Source organism: Antechinus flavipes, chromosome 4 (genome assembly GCF_016432865.1).
Source record: "Antechinus flavipes isolate AdamAnt ecotype Samford, QLD, Australia chromosome 4, AdamAnt_v2, whole genome shotgun sequence".
NCBI lineage: Eukaryota > Metazoa > Chordata > Mammalia > Dasyuromorphia > Dasyuridae > Antechinus > Antechinus flavipes.
This window is the reverse complement of record NC_067401.1, coordinates 108,897,817-108,921,198: the sequence shown is the minus strand read 5'-3', so window position 1 is coordinate 108,921,198 and position 23,382 is coordinate 108,897,817. Positions and strand designations below refer to the sequence as shown.

At 38.3% G+C, this 23,382-nt stretch overlaps 1 protein-coding gene across 7 annotated transcripts in view; it reads right to left on the bottom strand.

The window, feature by feature from the left end:
* Positions 1-15,592, bottom strand: part of ARHGEF11 (Rho guanine nucleotide exchange factor 11) — a 151,035-nt gene extending 135,443 nt beyond the window's left edge. For 5 of the 7 annotated variants that reach the window (XM_051993719.1, XM_051993720.1, XM_051993721.1 and 2 more), the window contains exon 1: positions 13,572-15,591. In XM_051993719.1, the coding sequence (XP_051849679.1) occupies positions 13,572-13,603 (32 nt within the window). In that variant the 5' untranslated portion in view covers positions 13,604-15,591. Of the gene's footprint in view, positions 1-13,571 lie in introns of all 7 variants that reach the window. The other 2 variants (XM_051993724.1, XM_051993725.1) reach the window with 1 other exon arrangement.
* Between the last annotated feature and the right edge of the window lie 7,790 nt (positions 15,593-23,382).

The following is a 23,382-nucleotide window of genomic DNA, read 5'->3' as shown; positions in this document are numbered from 1 at the left end:
ATGCTAATGCACTATAGATGGGAGTGAGAATTATTTCAACCATTCTGGAAAGCAATTTAGAACAAGGTCCAAAAAGTCACTAACCTGGTTCATACTTTTGACCTAATGATACCCAAAGGGATCAACGAAAAAGAATCTATATGTACAAAAATATTTATAGCAGCTCTCTTTTCAGAGGCAAAAGACTGGAATTGAAGAGGCTGCCCATCAATTAGGGAATGACTAAACAAATTATGGAATATCACTACTGTAATCAAGGGATAGGTTCAGAAAAACTTGGAAAAACTTTGATGATAAAGTAAGAACCAGCAGAACAATTTATATATAACAATTCTGTAAAAAACAACTTTGAGAAATTTGAGAATTCTGATCAATGCAGTGACTAACCATGATTCTAGAAAACGGATGAAGAAGTATAAGCCACTCACCCTCCTTGCAGAGAAGGAAGACATTTGGGACATGGTCACATGTAGGATTTTTTTCTTTTTTTTTTTTTTTTTCTCCTTAATTGAGGGTTGGGGGTGAAAGTAGAAGGGAAATAAAATTAAGTGTCAAATAAAAAATAAAATAAAAGTAATAAGCTTACTACTTGTGATCTTTCAGCAAGTCACTTAATACCGTAAGCCTTAATTTCTTCATGTGTAAAATGAGAGAAACTGGACTAGGATGGCCTCTCAGGTTGTTTCAAGTTCTGCACTCATGATGTTTCTATACCATAATTTACCATATGTATTAAAGGGATGTGGAATAATACCATTACCAAGTATGGAGAAATAAATTGCTAAAGAACAATGATTTAGAAAAAGTCTGAACCCCTATAGTATGTTCTCATCTTTGCACAAACTGTGTGAACTTGAGTAAATTACTTTCCCCTTTGGGTCTCAGTTGCCTGATCTTTACGATTAGCAGGTGCACTTGATGTTTTCTAAGCTCCCTTCCAGTTCTAATATTCCATCAAAATTCTTCCTCCTACTTACATGAACTGATGCTGAGTGAAATGAGCAGGACCAGAAGATCATTATATACTTCAACAACAATACTATATGATGATCAATTCTAAAGGATGTGGCCATATCCAGCAATGAGATAAATCAAATCAGTTCCGATACAACAGTAATGAATTGAACCAGATACACCCAGCAAAAGAACTCTGGGAGATGACTATGAACCACTACATAGAATTCCCAATCCCTCTATTTTTGTCCACCTGCATTTTTTATTTCCTTCATAGGCTAATTGTACACTTTTCAAAGTCTGATTCTTTTTGTACAGCAAAATAACTGTATGGACATGTGAACTAATATTGTATTTAATTTATATTTTAACATATTTAACATGTATTGGTCAACCTGCCATCTAGGGGAAGGGTTGGGGGGAGGGGGGGGAGGCAGGAGGGAGAAAATTGGAACAAAAGGTTTGGCAATTGTCAATGCTGTAAAATTACCCATGCATATTATTTGTAAATAAAAAGCTATAATAAAAAAAAAATTCTTCCTCCTAAAGGAGGAAGAGGGAAACAGCAAGGGGAAGGGAATAAGCATAAAGAGACTGCCTACTAGGTACCAGAAACTATAATAATATCTCATTTGAACCTCATAACAGTTCTGGAAGGTAGGCACTGTTATTATTCCCATTTTACAGTTAGGGAAACTGAGGTTTAAGAAGGATAAATGACTTATTCAGAGTTACACAATTAGTAAGGGGCTAAAGTCTTCCTGATACAAGGCCTAGCATTGTATCCACTGCATCAACTGCCTTTACCAGGAAGGATTCTATCTAAGTAGGGTCAGTCTAAGAGGCCAAGATAGATACAATGCAAATAATATGGGCTGGATTTCCAGGTAGTAAGACATTCTGTAAAAAGAAATGTTCTTCAATTGTGTTTAATGTGTTTGAAAAGTATTGTACATGTATAACCAGTACCAGATTGCTTACTGTCCTGGGGAAAGGGAAGATAAAGTAGGGAGGGAGAAAAAAATTGGAATACAAAATCTTACAAAGATTAATGCTGAAGACTATTTTTACATGTATTCGGAAAAATAAAATATTATTAAAAAAAAAAAAAGATAGAAATGTATTACTGGGCTGGGGTTGAGGATTAAAATTCAGAGAAAGAAGTCATGAATCCCAAGCCAAGGTGTTTGGCGTAGAATAGGAGGTATTGAGGAGCCACTGTTGGATTTCTGGCAGAGAAATGTCAGCATTAGAATGTTGTCTGAGCTGATTAATTAGCTGATTAAGCTGATTAAATTCTATGTTATGTATAAGCTGTATCAGATCGCTTGCTGTCTTGGGGAAGGGAAAGGAGAAGGGGAAGAAAAATCTGAAATGCTAAATCATATTAAAAATGCATTCTGAAAATTGTCTTTACATGTAATTGGGAAAAATACAATATTATTTTTTTTAAGTTACTATGCTAATACAACGTGTATCCTAAGATGCACCTGTTCTACCACTAGGCAGACAACATTAAGAATCAGAAATTTCTCCAGAGAACTAATCCTATCAATCAGGAGGCCTACAATGGTCAGACAGCCCCTCCCCTACTCTGCTCCACCTCCAGTTCCTTCCAAGGAATATGAAGTCCAATCTGCCTTTTGGAAGGAGCATGAGTATGCTTCAGATTCAGAATCATCTAAAGTCCCCAACTCTTTCAAAGCTCCACTTCTTAGAAATCTAGAACCACCCCCATCTCTAGACAATAGTTTATAGCTGGTAGTAATTTAAGGAGGCCTGGTAGAAATGACAACTCAACAAACAGAAGAAAGTACCATGTGCTACATTCAACCAACGGGGAAAAGCTAAGGAGAGTAACATGATTTTTAAATGGTAGTTCCATTTCCAGTAAAATATCAAAAACCTCAGAATCAGCTTTGATCTACTCCTCTCCTTTATCCCTCAAGCCACTGCTTCTTCCTCTAAGAACCTCTCATCTCTCTTCTGCTCTCCTTCCCACTGGAAGACTGCTTCTCCTTTCCTTGATTCCAGTCACATTACTCTAATCCGAATCTTCAAAAATATCATTTCCCTTTCATCAGTTCCCTATCTAGCTCAAAACCTTCACTGCCTCATTATTTCCTGCCTGCATCAAATCTAAATGTTTTGAACTGATGCTGAGTGAAATGAGCAGAACCAGGAGATCATTATATACCTCAACAACGATACTGTTTGAGGATATATTCTGATGGAAGTGGATCTCTTCGATAAAGAGAGCCTTAATTGATCAAAGATGGACAGAAGCAGCTACACCCAGAGAAAGAACACTGGGAAATGAATATAAACTGCTTGCATTTTTGTTTTTCTTCCCAGGTTATTTATACCTTCTGAATTCAATTCTCCCTGTGCAACAAGAAAACTGTCCGGTTCTGCACAAATATATTGTATCCAGGATATACTGTAACCTATTCAACATGTAAAGGACTGCTTGCCATCTGGGGGAAGGGGTGGAGGGAGGGAGGGGAAAAATCGGAACAGAAATGAATGCAAGGGATAATGCTGTAAAAAATTACCCTGGCATGTGTTCTATCAATAAAAAGATATTAAAATTTAAAAAAATAATAATAAAATCAACAGAAATAAAAAAAAATCTAAATGTTTTCTTTTATGGTTTTCCCTAACATGGCCCACTTGCCTACCCAAATCTATTTCCTACCATATGCCCCTTGTCTTCTAATCAGGTTGGTCTTCTCACTAGTCTCCCAAATAAACCATGGTAATCCCCACCACAGCACCTGGTTTACTTACATTGTGCTCACTGGACAGAAAGGCCTCCATTTGTTCACAACCTAACAATCCTTCAAGGACCAGTTCAAGTTCTACCTAATCCTTGAAGCAGACCCTAATTATGTGATTCAATGGAACAAAAAATATATTAAGTGGTTACTGTGTTCTAAGGACCCCAGTAGTCATTAAAATAAAAATTGACAGCCCTTACCCTCAATAAACCCAAGTGATCACAGATACAAAGGTACACAAACAAATAGGATGCAAAGCAAAATCTACACAGAAAGATCTATATAATGTGCTATAAGAAAACCTGAGGAAGACACACATTGGGAAAGAGGAATCAAAAAATGTTTCACGTAAGTAGCAAATGAACTGGGCCATGAAGTCTTTCAGAAAGTGCAAAAGGTGAAGAAGTGCACTCTAGTTCTCATTAATCTTCTGTTTGTAATTCTTACTTCTAATCAGTATCATCTCATTGAGCACTTAGCTATATTCTATTATGTACTATGGTATTGTTTTATGTGTTACTCTTGCGCCCTAACAAGATTGCAAAGGCAAACACCATATATTGGCAACTAAGTAGCCAAATACTGGCCCTAGAAACAGGAAGATTTGAGTTCAAATTCTGCCTCAGACACTCATTAGCTGTGTGAGTCTTGGTAAATCACTTAACTGCTATCTGCCTCAGTCTACTCATCTGCAAAATGGGGGAAAGTGTCTCCAAGGTTAATGAGAAGATAAAAGGAGATATTAATAAAGTGCCTTGCAAACTTTAAAGTACTATATAAATAACTGTTATTATTATATGAAAAATATAATATTTTTATTAGTCATATCATCTGACATGCTGCCCAACATGGCAGAGGCTTGATAAATACTACATGGTTTTGGATTGGCTCAAGTACTGCAGTCCTGGTGTTCATTATATACCTCAACAACGATACTGTTTGAGGATATATTCTGATGGAAGTGGATCTCTTCGATAAAGAGAGCCTTAATTGATCAAAGATGGACAGAAGCAGCTACACCCAGAGAAAGAACACTGGGAAATGAATATAAACTGCTTGCATTTTTGTTTTTCTTCCCAGGTTATTTATACCTTCTGAATTCAATTCTCCCTGTGCAACAAGAAAACTGTCCGGTTCTGCACAAATATATTGTATCCAGGATATACTGTAACCTATTCAACATGTAAAGGACTGCTTGCCATCTGGGGGAAGGGGTGGAGGGAGGGAGGGGAAAAATCGGAACAGAAATGAATGCAAGGGATAATGCTGTAAAAAATTACCCTGGCATGTGTTCTATCAATAAAAAGATATTAAAATTTAAAAAAATAATAATAAAATCAACAGAAATAAAAAAAAATCTAAATGTTTTCTTTTATGGTTTTCCCTAACATGGCCCACTTGCCTACCCAAATCTATTTCCTACCATATGCCCCTTGTCTTCTAATCAGGTTGGTCTTCTCACTAGTCTCCCAAATAAACCATGGTAATCCCCACCACAGCACCTGGTTTACTTACATTGTGCTCACTGGACAGAAAGGCCTCCATTTGTTCACAACCTAACAATCCTTCAAGGACCAGTTCAAGTTCTACCTAATCCTTGAAGCAGACCCTAATTATGTGATTCAATGGAACAAAAAATATATTAAGTGGTTACTGTGTTCTAAGGACCCCAGTAGTCATTAAAATAAAAATTGACAGCCCTTACCCTCAATAAACCCAAGTGATCACAGATACAAAGGTACACAAACAAATAGGATGCAAAGCAAAATCTACACAGAAAGATCTATATAATGTGCTATAAGAAAACCTGAGGAAGACACACATTGGGAAAGAGGAATCAAAAAATGTTTCACGTAAGTAGCAAATGAACTGGGCCATGAAGTCTTTCAGAAAGTGCAAAAGGTGAAGAAGTGCACTCTAGTTCTCATTAATCTTCTGTTTGTAATTCTTACTTCTAATCAGTATCATCTCATTGAGCACTTAGCTATATTCTATTATGTACTATGGTATTGTTTTATGTGTTACTCTTGCGCCCTAACAAGATTGCAAAGGCAAACACCATATATTGGCAACTAAGTAGCCAAATACTGGCCCTAGAAACAGGAAGATTTGAGTTCAAATTCTGCCTCAGACACTCATTAGCTGTGTGAGTCAACTGCTATCTGCCTCAGTCTACTCATCTGCAAAATGGGGGAAAGTGTCTCCAAGGTTAATGAGAAGATAAAAGGAGATATTAATAAAGTGCCTTGCAAACCTTAAAGTACTATATAAATAACTGTTATTATTATATGAAAAATATAATATTTTTATTAGTCATATCATCTGACATGCTGCCCAACATGGCAGAGGCTTGATAAATACTACATGGTTTTGGATTGGCTCAAGTACTGCAGTCCTGGTGTTCCATGGTTATCACTTAGAACACTGATAGATTGGTTCCCATTCTCTGTAGTCTGCAACAGACCATTCTGAAGCAGCTATTTCCAAAATCAGGAGGAAAAGGACCAAAAGGCTGGAAATCATGACTTCTGCAATCTCATTTTCAGATGAACTGTGGAGAAAATTCTTTCTCCCAATTTTTCCTGAAATGGATCCGCCTTAACCCTATGAAAAGAACTGCAGCACAGTATAACTGTAATGTTGGACTTGGGTCCAAATCCCATCTCTTAACACTAGCTCCTGAATCATGGCCACACTATTAAATCTCTCCTCTCTAAGGCTCAGTATTTTCACCTGTGATATAGGAAAGATAACAGCAATACAACCTGTCTTGGGATTATTATAAAGAATAAGATAATTGAGATATATAAAGCACTTTTCATGATTTCAAAGTGCTATATAAAATGTATTGCCATTACCACCACTACCTGGTGGATAGAAAGCTAGCTAGGAAGATCTAGTTAAGTCCTGCTTCTGATATATACCAGCTGTGAGCACAGGTAAGTCACTTAACACCTCGGAGTCCCCAGGTAGCTACTCTCTAAAACAGTAGCTGTGCTGCACATCTGTTACCTGGAAGTAAGTTTCTTATCGTGCTCAGGTCACAGGACCTAACCCACTACATACCAAATAATCATCCAGCAAAGAGGAAAATTCTTTAAAGAAGCTGAAATACGGATATTCTTAGATATTCTTAGATATTTAAGGAAAAGGAAAGAGCATTTATTAAATGCAGCTTATATGCCAGGGACTTTACAAAATATGATCTCATTTGATTCTTATTTTACAGTTGACAAAACCAAGTCAGAAATTAAGTGACTAGCCCAGGATCATTCAGCTAGTTGATCTATGAAATCACATTTGAACTTGAGTTTTCCCAACTCCAGGTCCAGCCCTCTAGACATAGCTAGGTGATTTCTCTGGTTCATTAACAACTCAAGAAAGCATGTCAAACATGAAGGAGAGTGGTTTAATCTGTAAAGATAGGTAGAAGGCGTATTATACAGGGCTTTATATACCAGGCCAATAAGTTTATACTTTATCTTTAGAGATATTAGGAAACTATTGAAGGTTATTGAGCAGGGGAATACCATGGTTAGGCTTTTTATTTAGGAAAATTATTCATTTGGCCCTTTGGTTGGGGAGGAGAGAAACTGGAAGCAAGGATACCAATAATGTGGCATTTTAGGCTACTTTTAAACATTCTTATTACAAACAGCTACATCTAAAAGAATTTCCTATTAAGGTTATAGAACCTATTCACAAAAAAATTATTAAATATGGGTAGCATTTGCATCTTTGTTAAAAGCATTCTAATAACAGCTACCATTATATAATGTTTAGAGTTTGCAAAGCATTTTACATAAGTAAATTTCATCTTATCCTCATGTGAGATGTGTTAATAGTCCCATTTCGCAGATGAGGAAACTATGCTGCCTACAACATTATCAAGCTATTTATAGGAAGATTTGATTCAATTCCAGATAGGAAACTGCTAGTTACTATCCCTCATTTTTTTCCTCCTAAAACTTTACTTACCCTTGTCCAAATTCACGAAATTATGACCTACATTCATGCTTTATTTTTCTTCTAGACACTGAATAAATGGAAAATATAGCAGAATAAAAAAAAGAGAATTTAAAAAGATTAAAAATATTTAGCTTTATATGATCTCTCTCTACATATATTTGTCAGCTTGATATATAACACATCTTAAACTGTAAGCTCTTAGAGGGACTATGTCTCTTATACAGCATATGGACCGATAACAAAGCACCAAATGAAAACACTTTATAAAAGTTGTGATGATAGTTAACAATCCCCATCAAAGGGGGCTGCCTTCTCCAACAATGAATGAATAGACTTGATTCATTCTCTGCACTCATTCCTAGAGTAAATACCAAGGAAGTCTCAATCTCTTTTTCTCCCCATCTAGAATATGAATACGCTCCACCATCCTGAATGTCAAAATGGCTGAATGGATTTATATTTGTGCTGCTTTCAATTGCAGGGGCATTCTGATCTCTTGATAGCATGGCTGAATCCCTACTTCTGATATATCCTCTTCTAATTCTGAGATTGGTGGGTGTCTAAGTGCGAGACCTGGAAACCCACCTGAATCCTGTATCACACAGCAAAACTTGGGCAAAACTGCCTCAGCCTCAGTTTCCTCTTCTGTAAAAGGCAGGAGTTGCTCTCTATGGCTTCCTAAGGTCCCTCCAGTCAGCTCTAAATCTATGATCCTTCCTACCTATCCAAATATAACCCAATCTTCAAAGTTCAAATTAAGTCCCACTTTCTATAGGAATGACTTCAGGACTACTCAAGGCTATAGAGATTTCTCTCTCCTCTGAAATCACATATTCAGGCCTGAAGGTTTTGTGTGTGTGTGTGTGGTGAATTTTCCCTTCTATGGAATAATTGTTTATATGTATTATTAGGTTCTAATTATTGCAAATAATGAAATTAAAATTCTCATTATTTGAACTTGGGCTACATATTTCTGGAGAGGGAGGGCAGAACTAGTTATCATATTTTATATCATTATAATTTCAAATAGTGAAATTCAAATATATGTGACCACTTCAGGAGATCCATAATAATCAGAACCTTACATTATGTACACTGCCATATCCAATCCTAAATCACTAATAAGGAGTAGTTCCAATAGTTCTATACATATACTTTAATTTTTCCAATTAACAGAAATTGAATTTTTCCCTCTCGTTTTCTTCTTGCAGAGGCTGGGGGAAAACCAAAAATCTTTATAGCAAATAGATATAGTCTAGGCAAAAGAAATTCCCTAACTGGTCATGTCAATAAAAATATGGCTCATTCCTCAAATTGATTCCATCACTTCTATCTTGGGAGGTAATATGCTTAATTATCAATCTTCTAGAATCACATTTGGTCCTTGCACTGATCAGTTTTTTGTTAGTGTATAAACTATTCTCCTAAAGTGTTCTTCACTGTGCATCAGTCTATACAAGATTCTAAATATATTTTAATTAGGAAAAACACAATCAGCCAAGAAGTCACAATGAATCTTTCCCTATGTTCAAGTGAAGAAGTCAACAAGCATCTTTTAAGTACATGTGCCAGACATTGGACTCAGCCCTAAGAACACAAATACAAGCCCACTATCTCCACTTCTTCAAATATTTAATGAGAAGTTTTTAATCACATCTTCTAGCATCTCCTAAACCTGACAATTCAAAATTGCTCATTCTATTTAATCGTAATTGTCTTCCAAAGCAATCAAATGTTGTTTTCTCTATGTTCCTAATGGTGAGAACTTCCAGGGCACTTAATCTTTATTCTGCTTAGTTTAAATAGTAGACCTGGATGCCAAGGAGACCAAAGGTTTTGGTCTATGTGTGGGCAAACTAAATATGTTTTGATGGCAAAATACACTCCACCAAATCTACTTGGGCACCTTGAAAACATCAATCATAAAAGCAATAGCTTTGTTCTCAAAGTACAGTGTACTTTCAAGTCACTTTCATAACTGTTTTCTCTCATTTTATCCACAACATGCCACAATAAACAGGAAGAGATTAACATTTGGGAGTACAGCAATCTGTCTTTCAGCAACATGTGTTCTAGACTATTATTTCATAAAGTCATTTCTCCTAGCAACTCAAATTTCAAGCTAATTTCAGTAAAACCTGCCCTACTCTTACTAAGACTAAACTATGATATTTGCTCTGAAAAGATCTAGCATTAAGATTGGATATATCACACTTTAATATACTTAACATGTATGAGACTACCTGCCATCTAGGGGAGGGAGTAGGGGGAAGAAAGGGAAAAGTTGGAGCAGAAGTTTTTCCAAGGGTCAATGTTGAAAAATTACCCATGCATATGTTTTGTATATAAAAAGCTCTAATAAAAATAAAATTAAAAAAAAAAAGATTGGGTACATCAGACTCAGTCTAGTTCAGCTTTTATCACTGCCTTCTGCAAATTATCCTGTACCTCCTGCCCTTCAGTTTTTTGTCCTAACCAGTCTATCTCAGCATTAGGAAGAATACAAATCAACTAATCATCATGTGTCTTGAATCCACCAGAAATTTTCTTAAGTTTGGAGAAAAGAAGACATAAGAAAATGATGACATTAATATCAGAAAAACCTTTTTTAAATGTTTATCAACTAGTTATTCCCAACAGAGCAGAACTGTAAAATAAACAATCTAAATTCCTTTACCTAAAGCCACTCTTGTTCTCCATTTTATCAATTCATGTCAATTATTTCTTTCTTCAAACTTAACATCTCAGGAAGGCCTCCCTCCCAAACACTTGTTGTCCTTTATCTCTGTCCTTTCCCCATTTGTATACTCAATCTGGATAATAATTTTCATTTGCTGACATCACAGAATCAAAGTTGATTAGAACTTCAAGTCTTCTAGTCCAACCTAACAAAACAGACAAGTGATCATCCAATCACCACTTGAATATTAATAATAATAATGCTTTTTTTTTGCAAATGTTCTTTAATCATCTTGCTTGCATTTTCTAAATTCCAACTAGATTACAAACTCTTGCAATTGGGGGCAATTACCCATTTTCTCTACTTCTTTTAAATAGTCCCATAGCATCTCATACAGAGCACTTAATCACAGTACACAAAGTCTTGACTGATGAACCAAAGATGCATTAGTGACCCATACAGAATCTCTAATCAATCTCATCAACGTATCTAAGATAACAAATCATTCAAAATCCACAGGATTCAGAAACCCCACAAACTCAACAATTCTCCCTGCGTTTGAGTATACAGGTGAAGGCACTGAATCCCAAAATTGATTCTTCTCAGAAGACATTGGGAAGAAAGTGCTGATACCCCATCAGGTTCCACGCTGATACCCCATCAGGTTCCACTTCTTCCCAGGTGATGATGGCCTCTTAAAAAGAATGAATAGAACCCACAGACTGAGAGACAGCATGATTCAGTGGAAAGAATCTCATACCAGAGGCCTGGGTTCAAATAACAGCTTTATCACTACCAGTGAACTCATCTATAAAATGAGGGGATGGGAAAGGATGACTTCAGCTCTAAGGAGATTCAAGATTCAGGGAATAGCTTGGAAACTAAAGCACAAAATGGAATATAAACTCAATCCTTCGCAGAGATGTATGTGGCAAAGGACTACTCACACCTGGGATTCTATCTTTATTTTCCAACATTAACTTCAACATACAAATCACACCACAACAAGAAAAGACACTTGTATCACCAGAAATACATCTTTATTTTACAGAAGAAGGAACTGAGGTTTGAAAAATGTGTGATTTCCCCAAAGTCACACAGTAGCAAAGGTGAAATCCTAAGGTTCCCAGTCTCTAAATGCAGCATTCTTTCCACTGCACTACTTTTGCCTTAATCCAGGAGTGTCCTAAAACTGCCTTCTAAGAGGGGAAGGAGGAAGGGAAAAGGAGAGGAAAGATATCCTATTTCCTTGCCACACCTCAGTTCTCATCTCTAATGACACTTTTTAGCAAAGGCCAAACCAGAGACCCTAAAGAATGAAAAGGAAGGAAATAAAAGTTATACTCGAGTGCTCGCGTGCGCGCACACACACGCACACACGCGCGCACATACACACACACATATCAATTACACACCTGTGGATTATCTGCAGTGTAGTGCACTGGAAAAGACATTGAATTTATAAACAAAGGAAATGGGATTAAGTGAAGGGAAGCTCTGCTACTTTCTATGAGATGAAAGTCACCTCCTCTGTCTGGACTTCAGTTTACTTACCTGGAAAATTAGGGGGGTCAGACTATTTGATCTCTAAGGTACCTTTCATCGATAAATCTATGTTCCTATAATACCAGTCACTGCCCAAACTGGTAACAAACAGTTGCATCCATCTGAAAGAGGATCAGGGCTAGATACAGAGAAGAGAACCTGGGAATAGGTGTCTACACCACAAACTCATTCCTCTAAGGAAAGGAAACCTTTTTCATTCTTGTCGCACCTATTCTTTTTGTCACAACTACCTTTTATTTTTCACAACTGTATCAATTCTCTTAATCATTTCTAGGGCTGTATCCCATGGCCAAAAAAAAAAAAAAAAAACAAAACCTTGAATTATCCATGCTATTATTTTCCATTAGATGAGGGTTCTAAAGAAAGCTCTAGAGCATGATTACTTCACCATAACAAATTTCTTTCAAGATCAAATGATTTATTCATTCAGTTAAAATTATGCAATATTATACTCATTGAATATCATTCTAAAGGATTTTGTGTTTTTAATAGGGGGCAGATTGGAAAGACAGAGAGAAATGGTTTAGAAAGAGGAAAGGATGAGAATATAAAAGTGCACACCCCTCCCTCCAATGCTGCACCAATCTTTTACAGGTAACCCATTCTCCTGGAGGAAATGTACTCTTCAAACAATATTAACAATAAGCAAAGGAGTTCTGGGGTCTCTCCTATGTATCTCAGGTGGTAGAGATAGGTGGCTGGGAAATAAAAGGGTCAGTGACTATCACGCTTCAAAATATCCACGTTAAAATTTTTGGTTTCCAAAACAAAAGAGGCCAAGAAAAACCCATTTTGTAGAACCACAAAGAGCACAGGAGATTAAACGCAATGGTAGAGTTAAAAGCTGAATTCAAACTCTGAACTTGAAGGGAGAGATATCCTAATACTCCCTCTAACATTGCAGAGGGAGAGCTATCAACCACTGACAAAATTATTATGCATCCTTAAAAGCTAATCTGTCCCCTCCCACTATGACATTTTCTGTCATCCCAAAAGTACTGCCCCCACCCCTTCAAGACACTGATATCATGCAAGTCCTATGATGCTCAATAAATGACCAGTCCTGGCCCAGCTGAATAGCTTTCCCCAGCACTGCAAGGACTCCTCCCCAACTCAAATTCAGTTTGGTTTGAAACCCATCCACACCCCCAAATCAAAAACACCAAATGCTAATCTTTGCCAATCTTGGGAAGCTTGGGACAGTTCCTCCATCCACACACCTCCAATTAGCACACAAGGTATGAGAAAAAACTCCAATCTGGCAGAAACCCAGAGAAGGCTTAAGGATATCAGATAGCTCCCACCCCACAGGTTATAATTTTGATTAAAATAAGCCATCCATTATATTACATACATACACACACACACACACACACACACACACACACACATATATACACACACAGAAAAACTAGGTTTCCCTCCCATTTCACATAAACACACATACCCATTCCCAGCAGCCAACAGGAACTCCTATCCCCCAATGCCTGTTTGTTCCACAACCATTTTGAAGCCCACAGCTCATCCTGCTTTTGCTGCAATGCTTTTAAAGCAGTATCCTGTTCCACCTTCAGTTCAATCTTTTACTTTACATTTTAAAACCAAATTGTCAGCAAACCTACCTGTCTATCGTCTGAGGTAACCTTACACTCATGGTTCTTCGGCTGTCTCCAGTGATCCAAATCCTGTGGCTTTAGTCTCGATGGAAATCGAATCACTTGCAATTCAAACAAATTAAAAAAAAAAAAAGGAGGGGGAGGGAAGGGTAGAGAATACCAACTTGGGGGCCGAATCCTTTCTTTTTTTTTTCTCCCAAGCTTTCAGGACCCTGGTAACTGAAGCTCCATAATGCCTCTACCACTTAACATGGTCTCCTTTCTTAACCCCCTGTTCCCCTCCCCCCACTTAAAAAAACCGAAAGGAAAAACAGAGATCGAGAGAAAAACTATGACCTTATTAACCAAAAACCCAACCACAAATCTCTTCAAGGTTAGAGCCACAAGCTAAAAAAATAAAAGTATAAAAAAGAAGCCTGCCTTCAAAATATCTGTCTTAGCTGCAGAACAAAAATAAAAAGCATCCTTTTAATCCAGTTTTCCCAACTATTCCTTTTGTGGGCAGGTTCCCAAAAGAGAAAAAAAAAATTCTGGTCTCCAAAATTTAAAACGAAAACAAGAGCTACAGCTGAAAAATAGAAGCATAAATCCAAAAGAGTGCTTGGGAAAAAATGTTCCAAACAATCTGCACAATAAAAAATAAATAAATAAAATCATTCAATGGGATGCACACAACAATTTTTCTTAAGTCCAGTTCAATCCTAAAAAATAAAAATAAAAAATGGCCTTAATTTTAAAAATTGACAGACCGTACACACCGATGGTTCTGCAATTCCTTTGACTCCCTGCCCGAAAGCCCAAAATTAAAAGCTGCAATTTCCTTCAAAATAACAACAGCATACACAGAATCCCTGAAGATTAATTTCCTTTTTTCTCCCTTTTTCTGGGTTGATCTTGGCTCTCCTTTAAAAACTTCCAGAGGCTATACCCCTCTCCCGTCCCCACTAACCTAACCCCGTCTGGTCCTCCTCAGCCTAAGTTCGGCCTTTTTTTTCTTGAAGGTAATTTCTTGGCTCCGTTCTGCGGATTTGCTTCTCCAGATCCAGGCTCCCAAAGGTTTCCTTGCCTCAGCCTCCATGAAACGGGGGCTCTCCCGTCTTATGCCTCCCCTCCCCCTTCTCCCTCTGCCTCCTGCCCGCAAAGCAAACCTGCCCGGGACTAATCTTCCTTCCGATTATTATTATTGCCGCAGCTCTGAGTTTGGGATGGGTTTTCGGCCACACCGGCCTCCGGAAAAAAAAATGGGAAAATCAGATCTGATCGCTTTCTCTCTCGTTCTCTTCCTTCCTGTGGGCTTTTTTTTTTTTTAATCCCCTTCCTACTCTCTCTCTTGGGTTCGTCAAAAAAATAAGAAGCCCACCCCCTGTCCCGAAAGGCCGACTTCGCCAGGCCTGCCTCCCTCTTTCCTCCTCCTCGCCCCTCTCCTGAGGTTTGCCCAAACCGCAGGACCCCGCAGCTCTCTAGGGCCTCCCCGCCCCCCACGGCGGATCTGGGGGGGGTGGCGGCAGGGTCGGGGGAGGGAAGGCCTCTCTCCCAGTCTGTGCCCCTCCCCCTCCCTTCTCCCTTTTCCCGGCCCTTTCTCCTTCCCTCGCTCGGGGCGAGGGGGGGGGTTAACTAAGGAGGCTCCTCCCTCCTCTCCTCAGCCTAGAGGAGCGCCCTCTTAGCCTTCCTCCTCCTCCTCGGACTCAGATCCTTCCAGACCCTTCTCCACCAGACCCTCCCTCTCTTTTCACCACCACCCCCAACTCCCGCCTCGATTCCCACTGGCCCCGGGGCTCCCTTAAAGGCTCCCTCCTCCTCCTCCTCCTCCTCCTTCTTGTCTTCCTTTTCCTCCGCCTCCTCCCATCTCCTGCTCTCTCTCTCTCGCGGTCTCCGCTTCCCTGATTTCCTCTCAGTCCCTTCCCCAGGTGCGGCCTAACAGGATTCCCAGGTCTTTTCCCAGCCTAGCCCCACGCCGGGACTCGGCTGTGGCGGGCGCCCACCAGGCCAACCCCCACCCTACGTTTTCTTCGTCCCTCCCCCTCGCGCCTGGCGGCCCCGGGCGCCAGCACGCGGTACCATCCCCCACTCCCCCCGCCCTATCTCCACCGCCCCTCCCCCTCCAACGCCCTTCCCCCCACTCGTTTCTCTGCGGCGCTGTCTACCTTCGCTCCCCTCCTCCTCTGTCCCCCTCCCTTCTACTGGTGCATCTCCTCGCCCTCCAGCCACGAAGTCTACTTCCATCTCTTTGCTCATCTTAATCGTTTTATAAAGGCCATTGACCCTTCTTCCTTTCTCCCCTTCTTGGTGCCTTGATCCCCCTTTCCTCGCACCACCCCGACTTCTTTGTCTCTTCCTTCACTTTAGGGATTCCTCCATTCCTTCCATTTCCTCCCCTTTTCCACCTCTTCTCCGAGTTTACTCTCATTCTCCCCTCTTCCTTCTCCCCGTTCCCCTTGCCTTCCCTCCCCTCCAAACCCTGGCATTTCTACTCCCTCCATACCTAGCTCCCTCTCTTTTTTATTTGCAGTTGCTCTTCCTTCAATCTCCGGGGCCCCACGTTTCAAACCTTTGTTTCTCTTCCTTCCATCCCCCATCCCCCAACCTAGTCTAACACCCACCCCCCACCATCCCCACGAGACACAACCTGCCTGACCTGCTTCCTGTTATATGGGACACATCAGAGGTCATCTCAATGCCATTCTATATAAGCTATTTGACCCAACCGAAAATGCTCCTTGGGGCAGCTCTGAGGACTGCTATCACCTAGGTTTTTCCTAATCACAGACTGCAAATTTTGTTGATCGTGTCCTTTGTGGCAAGTGCCCAAACTTACTTTAAAATCATTAAATTAAAAATACTTTTTTATAGGGACAGGGTAATAAATTTTTGCTTTCCTGTTCAGATTAAGAATTATTTTTAAACAGGTGGTTGGCAATGCAGTACAATATTTGCATGTTTTCCTTTTAGTTCTACCTTGATTCCTTTCGTGTGGATTGTATATGTGTTAAGGTTCCTAAACTAGGGAAGGACTTTTTGTGGTGGCAAAACTTGGAAAATGAACAGATGCCCATCCATTGGGGAGTGGCTGAATAAATTATAGTATATGAAAGCAATGGGATAGGGTTCTACTAAAAATTATGAACAGACTGGTTTTTTGAAATGCCTGGTAAGATTTACATGAACTGATGCTGAAAGAAGCGAGCAGAACCAGGAAAACATTGTTCACAGAAACAAGATTATGAGATGATCAACTATGATAGACTTGTCTCTTCTCAGCAGTTTAGTGATTCAATGCAATTCCAATAAACTTTGGATGGAAAACACCATCCATCTCCAGAGAGAGACCTATGGAGACTGAATATGGATCAATGCACACAGTTTTCGCCTTTTTTTCTCTTTGTCATGGTTTTTCTCTCCCAACCTGGCTCCTATGGAAATATGAAAAATAATAATAAGTAGATGGGGGACAGCTAGGTGGTGCAATGGATGGAGCACCAGCCCTGAAGACAGGAGGATCTGACTTCAAATGTGACCTCAGACTCTTAACACTTCCTGGCTGTGTGACCCTGGGCAAGTCACTTAACCCCAGTTGCCTCCGGGGAAAAAAGTTCATGTATAACCTACAAAAAAAAAATCCAAAAAAGTTTGATTGGCATTTATTAAATGCTTCCTGTGTGCTTGCCACTATGATAGGTATGGGGACACAAAGACAAAAAACAAACTGGTTTCAGCCTTCTAGAAGCCTTACACTGTTAGAGGGAAACAATATGTACATGGAAAACTAAGTGCAAATATAAATGATGGCACTGAAACTAAAAAGATCCAGAGAGGCTTCCTGCTGTAGGTAGCACTGGAAAGGGGCTTTGCCAAAAGCTAGGGGCTTTTGTTAGGCTAAAGTTAGAAGGCAGAGCATTCCAGACATGAGGAACAATCAGTGCTCATGCATTGGTCTGGAAAATAGATAGCATATATGAGAAACAGGCCAGTTTTGCTAGGACATAGAGTGTGTAAGAAAGAAGAAAAATGTTGAGATTTAAATGTAGAAACTCATTAAAATACCCTTCAATACCACAAATATTTTTTTATTAAATAGTAGTTTCTGTGGGGAAACTATTATATCATGGAGAATTCAGAGATAAATAAGAGACAACTCTTGCTTTGAAGAATTTTAGAAGCTAGTAGAAGTTAAAATAGGTACTCAGTTAACTGTCATTATAGTAGCTTCCATTGATAAGATACACACAGCTTGGTCTCATACATTAATCTCATTGGATCCTCAGAAAAAGACATGAAAAAGACAGGATGGATCTTAACAAATGAGGAAATAAACACTGGGAGAGAGGAAATAATTTTTCCAGTGTCACCATTCTAGTCAATGATAGAACTAGGATCAGAACTCATTGCAAATATAGTTTCCTTTCTCTGTAGAATCTAGCTGTCATAAGAGAGATCTAAATTCCTGAAAGAATCCTACTGGGGTTTAAATCTTGGTTCTGACAGTAGTGTTGTGACCCTGAACAAGACATTTAGCTTCCTGAGCTTCAATTGCCTTATCCATAAAATGGGATGAAAATACTTGCACTATTTTCCTCGTAAGTCTTTTTTTAGGGAAGAAAATTGTTTTATAAGCAATGAAGTGCTATAGCAGGTAGGCTTTTTTTATAATGGTGGGATTGGCTTCAGAAGGAATCTTATCCAGTTGGGTAGAATCAAGAAAGTTTTCTACATCGAAAAGTGACATTTCATTGGCCTTGTGATGAAGAAAGGCACCTGAACCCACAGAGAGGACAGTGGAACTGAATGGAGATCACAACATAATATTTTCACTCTTTTTGTTGTTGCTTGCTTGCATTTTGTTTTCTTTCTCATTTTTTCCCTTTTTGATCTGATTTTTCTTGTGCGGCATGATATTTGTGGAAATATATATAGAAGAATTGCACATATTTAACATATATTGTATCATTTGCTGTCTAGGGAAGGGAGAGGGGGAAAGGGAGGAAAAAATTAGAACACAGGGCTTTATAAGGGTGAATGTTGAAAATTATCCATGTATATATTTTGAAAATAAAAAGCTTTAATTAAAAAAAAATTGACACTTCCGATTCATTATATAATGCTTTAAGATTTGGAGAGATCCTTAAAACACCCCTTTGAGATAGATAAGAAAAATATCACTTATTTTTCTCTGAGAGATTACTTGCTTATTATATCACAAAGTATGTGAAGCAAAATTCAAAGCTCAGCTAATTACAAGTCTAGTATTATTGTACATCATCCTAAAAGGAATGGTGCCTCCAGAAAACAGTTGGCTTTAAGAACATTAACATTGGGGAATGATGTTTTTAATTTGCATCAGACCTTTTTGCTTTTCTCCCTTCTTCCAAGCAGTATTTACAAATAACTCATTTTTTCTATTAGTCCCCTATTTTAGAGGTGAAGAAACCAAAACAGAGCGGCTAAACAACTGACTGAAGGCACAAATGGCAGAACTTGAACTAGAATTCACTTCTGAGAAGTAAAGGAAGGAGGAGCCCAAAGGGTTTGGGGAAATTATTTCTAATTGGAAGAGGAGAGGGACAAGGACATGATTCCTGCTCTTAAAATTTTTTTACTTTAAAACTCAATAAAAGCCAAATGTTATATTCAAGTGTAGATTAAGCACCATCACTTACTAGGACACTATCCAGAAAGAGGGATAGAAGACCATGATCATACTCTTTGAGCAATATAATATAAAGCAATATTTATTAAGTACAAGTTACTGGATCCTGTCTTGAGAGAGTACAAGATAATTACAGTCTTGAGAAAAAGTAGTCCTTTCCTAGAAGTCCCTTTTCCCTTTCAAATATCATTCTTAACCTGGGAGGCATGAACTCATTTTAAAAATTATTTTGGTAATTGTTTTATTATAATGGGTTTCCCTTGCAATCTTCTGTATTTTATTTATTCCTTTAAAAACTTTATGTTCAAAAGAGATCCCTTGATTGTGAAAAGGGTCCATGAAATCTTAAGGACCCCTACACTACAGTATCAGACTTTATTTCCTGGAGAGAAGAAATTTAGTAGCTTCTAATATTAATTACAATAACTTACATTTATATAGGCCTTTAAGGTTTACAATATGCTTTCCTCACGCTCATTTTTGCAAGTATTATTGTCCCCATTTTATGGAAAGAGAGAAAGTGATTTGTCTCAGGCCAAACAACTGACAAATCATAAATTCAACCCCAGGACCTAAGACTTCAAATCTTGTGGTTTTTCAATTTTGATAAGGAATTTAATTTTAAAAGACAAAGGTTTGGTTGTTCCCTCCCTCCTTCTTTCTCCTTCAGCTGTTAGATCTCTCTACAATGTGTTTAACCATAAACACTTCTTTTTAATGCTAATATATTTCAAGTGATGCTACAGAGCTTCTAGATAGGACCATTCAAGATAAGGAGGCAACTAAGTGGTATTGTGGAGAGGGAGCAGGTCTGGAATTAGGAGGATTCATTTTCCAGAGTTCAAATTTGGCCTCAGACACTTACTAGGTGGATGATCCTGGCCAGTTAATTAACGCTGTGTGCCTCAATTTCCTCATCTGTAAAATGAGCTGGAAAAGAAAAGAACAAATCACTCAAGTATGTATATCAAGAAAACCCCAAATGGGGTCACAAAGGTTTGGACTCAAATGAACAGCAATAAAAACAAAACTAGATTTAAGTACCCACTGCATGCCAGACATTGTGCTCTACAATGGAGATATAAAAGCAAAAATAAAAGTCTCTTTCCTCAAACCAAGAGGCAGAATGCAACAAGACAAGTAAATACAAAATAATCTGTGTAAATACTGAAAGAAATCTGGGAAGGAAGGCATGGTAGAGATGGCCCTTCATGAAGAATTCAGAAGAAGAGATACTAGAAAGGACAACTGAATTTAAAATCCCAAGACCTGAATTTAAATCACACCTCTACCATTTACTACCTGTATAACCTTAGAAGAGTTACTTAGCCTGCCTTTTTCCCCCTTAAATGCAAATGAAGGGAGTTGACGTCTAAGATCACCAGATCTGAATCTATGATCCTAGAAAGGAGGATTTAAGGGAAAGCCTTCCATGCATGGGGAATATGTGAATGTGAATGGAAGCTAGGAGAAGGATGTCAAGATTGAGGAACACAGAGTAGTTCCAATTTGCCTAAATCTAGAGTGAGTAATAGGTGGAATAATATGAAATAAGTCTGGAAAGGTAGCCAAATTGTGTGGAGCCTTAAGTATCACATTGAGAAGCTTGCATTTTATATAAGAATTCAAAGAGAGCCACAAAAGTTTTTTGATCAGGAGAGAGAGAACTATTTTTCCTTTGGGAGATTAATTTTGGTAGGAGTGGAGAAGATGCATTTGTATCTCCAAAGAACCAAAAATGCAGGTAACCTAAATCTGCTATGGCATATTACAAAGGGTATCTTGTAAATAAATTTCATCCAATATTGTGCATAAGTATCATTCACAGTAAATATGCTGTTACAAAAAGAGGTGGGTTGGTCATATACCAAAAGTGAAGAGAAATAGACAGTGTTCCATTGGTACTTGTGGACTTCGAAGTGACCTAAAGGAAGTCCATTAGCTTGTGGGCAGGTAAGATCCTATGTGGAAGATTTCTGAGAGGAAGAGGATTTAGATAAACTGTATTCCACAAAATCAGGAGAAAACGGCCATATCAGTGAAACTGAGAATCCATTGAAATGCCTACATATTAATGGTTGTAGGTTGAAGAATCACATAGAATCATTCCCTATGTTCTTCATAGGCATTGCCCGAGATGGACTCAGATTATTTACAAATATAATACCCTGTAAAATTGTTGCAATTAAAAACACTATTAATTATTAACAAATCACATAGTAAATTATGGAAACCCCTTTGAAATGTCACTAAATAAAATACCCTTTAAAAATGTGCATGTGGCTATACATACACATTATATACACATGTGTGTGAATACACATGTTTATATCTATACATACCCAAAACTATACATATAAACATACATGCATATGTATTTATTATAAATACTTACATTTATCTTTTTTATATCACCTATGTTTGTGTGTGTGTGTGTAAAATGTCCTCTCACTTTCACCCAAGGAGACTTCCCTAGTAAGAAGGAAGGAAGGAAGGAAGGAAGAAGGAAGAAAGGAAAGAAGGAAGGAAAGAAGGAAAGAAAGAAAAAAAGAAGAGAGAGAAGGAGGAAGGGAGGAAGGAAAGAAAGAAAGAAGAGAGAGGGGAAAGGGAGAAAGAAGGAAAAAAAAGCATTTCAGCAAAACTAATCAATACATAACTAAGTCTGAATGAAGGTGAAGACCTTCACCTGTGAAAAAAAGGAAGAAAAGTACATTTTCTCATTTTAATTTGGGGCTAAACTTGGTCATTCTAATTAGACAGCATTCAGAGTTTGTTTTTTGATTCCTTCCATTTATATTGCAATTATTGTGTATATTGTTTTCCTGATTATGCTTCCTTTACTTTGCATCAGTTCATATAAATGTTCCCATGCTTCTTTATATCCCTCATTTTCATAATTTCTTATGATGCAGTAATACTCCATCGCTCTCACTTATCATAATTTATCTAATCATCCTCTAATTGATACAATTGCACATTTAAAAACTATATCAAGTTAGCTCTGAAACTTCCTCAACAGGTTTAAATGTGGGCGTCATTTTTTGTAATGTCATTGAAAATTGGAACTCATACAGTGATAGGCAGTCAGTACAGTGGAGGCTCTATAACTATGCCATATGAGGCTAGGTTTAACATATTGTATTTATACTGAATACGAGAAAACTTGTGGGAGGTGGAGACATGATGACCATCTTCGAGAATTTGAAAGATAGCTATGTTAAAGAAGGATTATACTTGTTATAAGCCTGTTCTAGAGAGCAGGACCATGAACTGTGGGTAGAAGTTACAGAGGAAATTTAGAACTAATATAAGGAAAAACTTTTAACAGTTTGGAACATTTACAACTGTCATAAAGCAGAATGAGCTACCAGAAAATTAGGAACTCCCAGCATCTGAGACCTTAAAGTAGAAGTTAAATGACTATTTATGATAGATGTCATGGAAGGTATTAGTTGGACTGTTCATCAGCAACAGGGCCGTCTCTGAGGGAGAAGTGAGGAGCAGAGCTATCCTCAGGTAGATAAGTCAGCATCCTCCTCCTCCTCACTCTCAGTCCCCAAAACCAAATCGTGCTCTTTCTACTGCTACGTCTCTCCCATCTGATTCCTCTCTATTCAGTCTCTTGACTAGACTGTTCCAATAGCTTCTTGTTGCTGTTCCATTATGTTCCATTCTTCATGACTCCAATGGAGATTTCTCGGCAAAGATACTGAAAGGGTTTGTTATTTCCTACTTCAGCTCATTTACAGATGAGGAAACAGAAGCAGAGACAAACAATGGCTTCCCCAGAATCATATAGCTAGTCAGTGTCTGAGGCAGAATTTGAATTTAGATCTTCTTGACCGCAGGCCCTGAGTTCTATCCATTGTGTTACCTACCTGCCCAATATCCTCCTACTTGGTCTTTATGTCTCAAGTTTCTCACCATTCCAGTCTCTCTCTTTCTATGCCAAAATGATTTTCCTCAAGTGCACTTCTGACCACTGTACTCTGCTATTCAATTAATTTTTATGCACAATCAATTCTGGTAATTCTTTATTTTCTCTATGATAAAAATATAAAATCCTCCATGTAGCTCTTACAACCCATCACTCAGCCCCAAACTATCTTTCCAGACTCCCTATACACTGTTCTCCTTCCCCCTTCCAGCTCCAACAATCAGTCCATTTCTTAC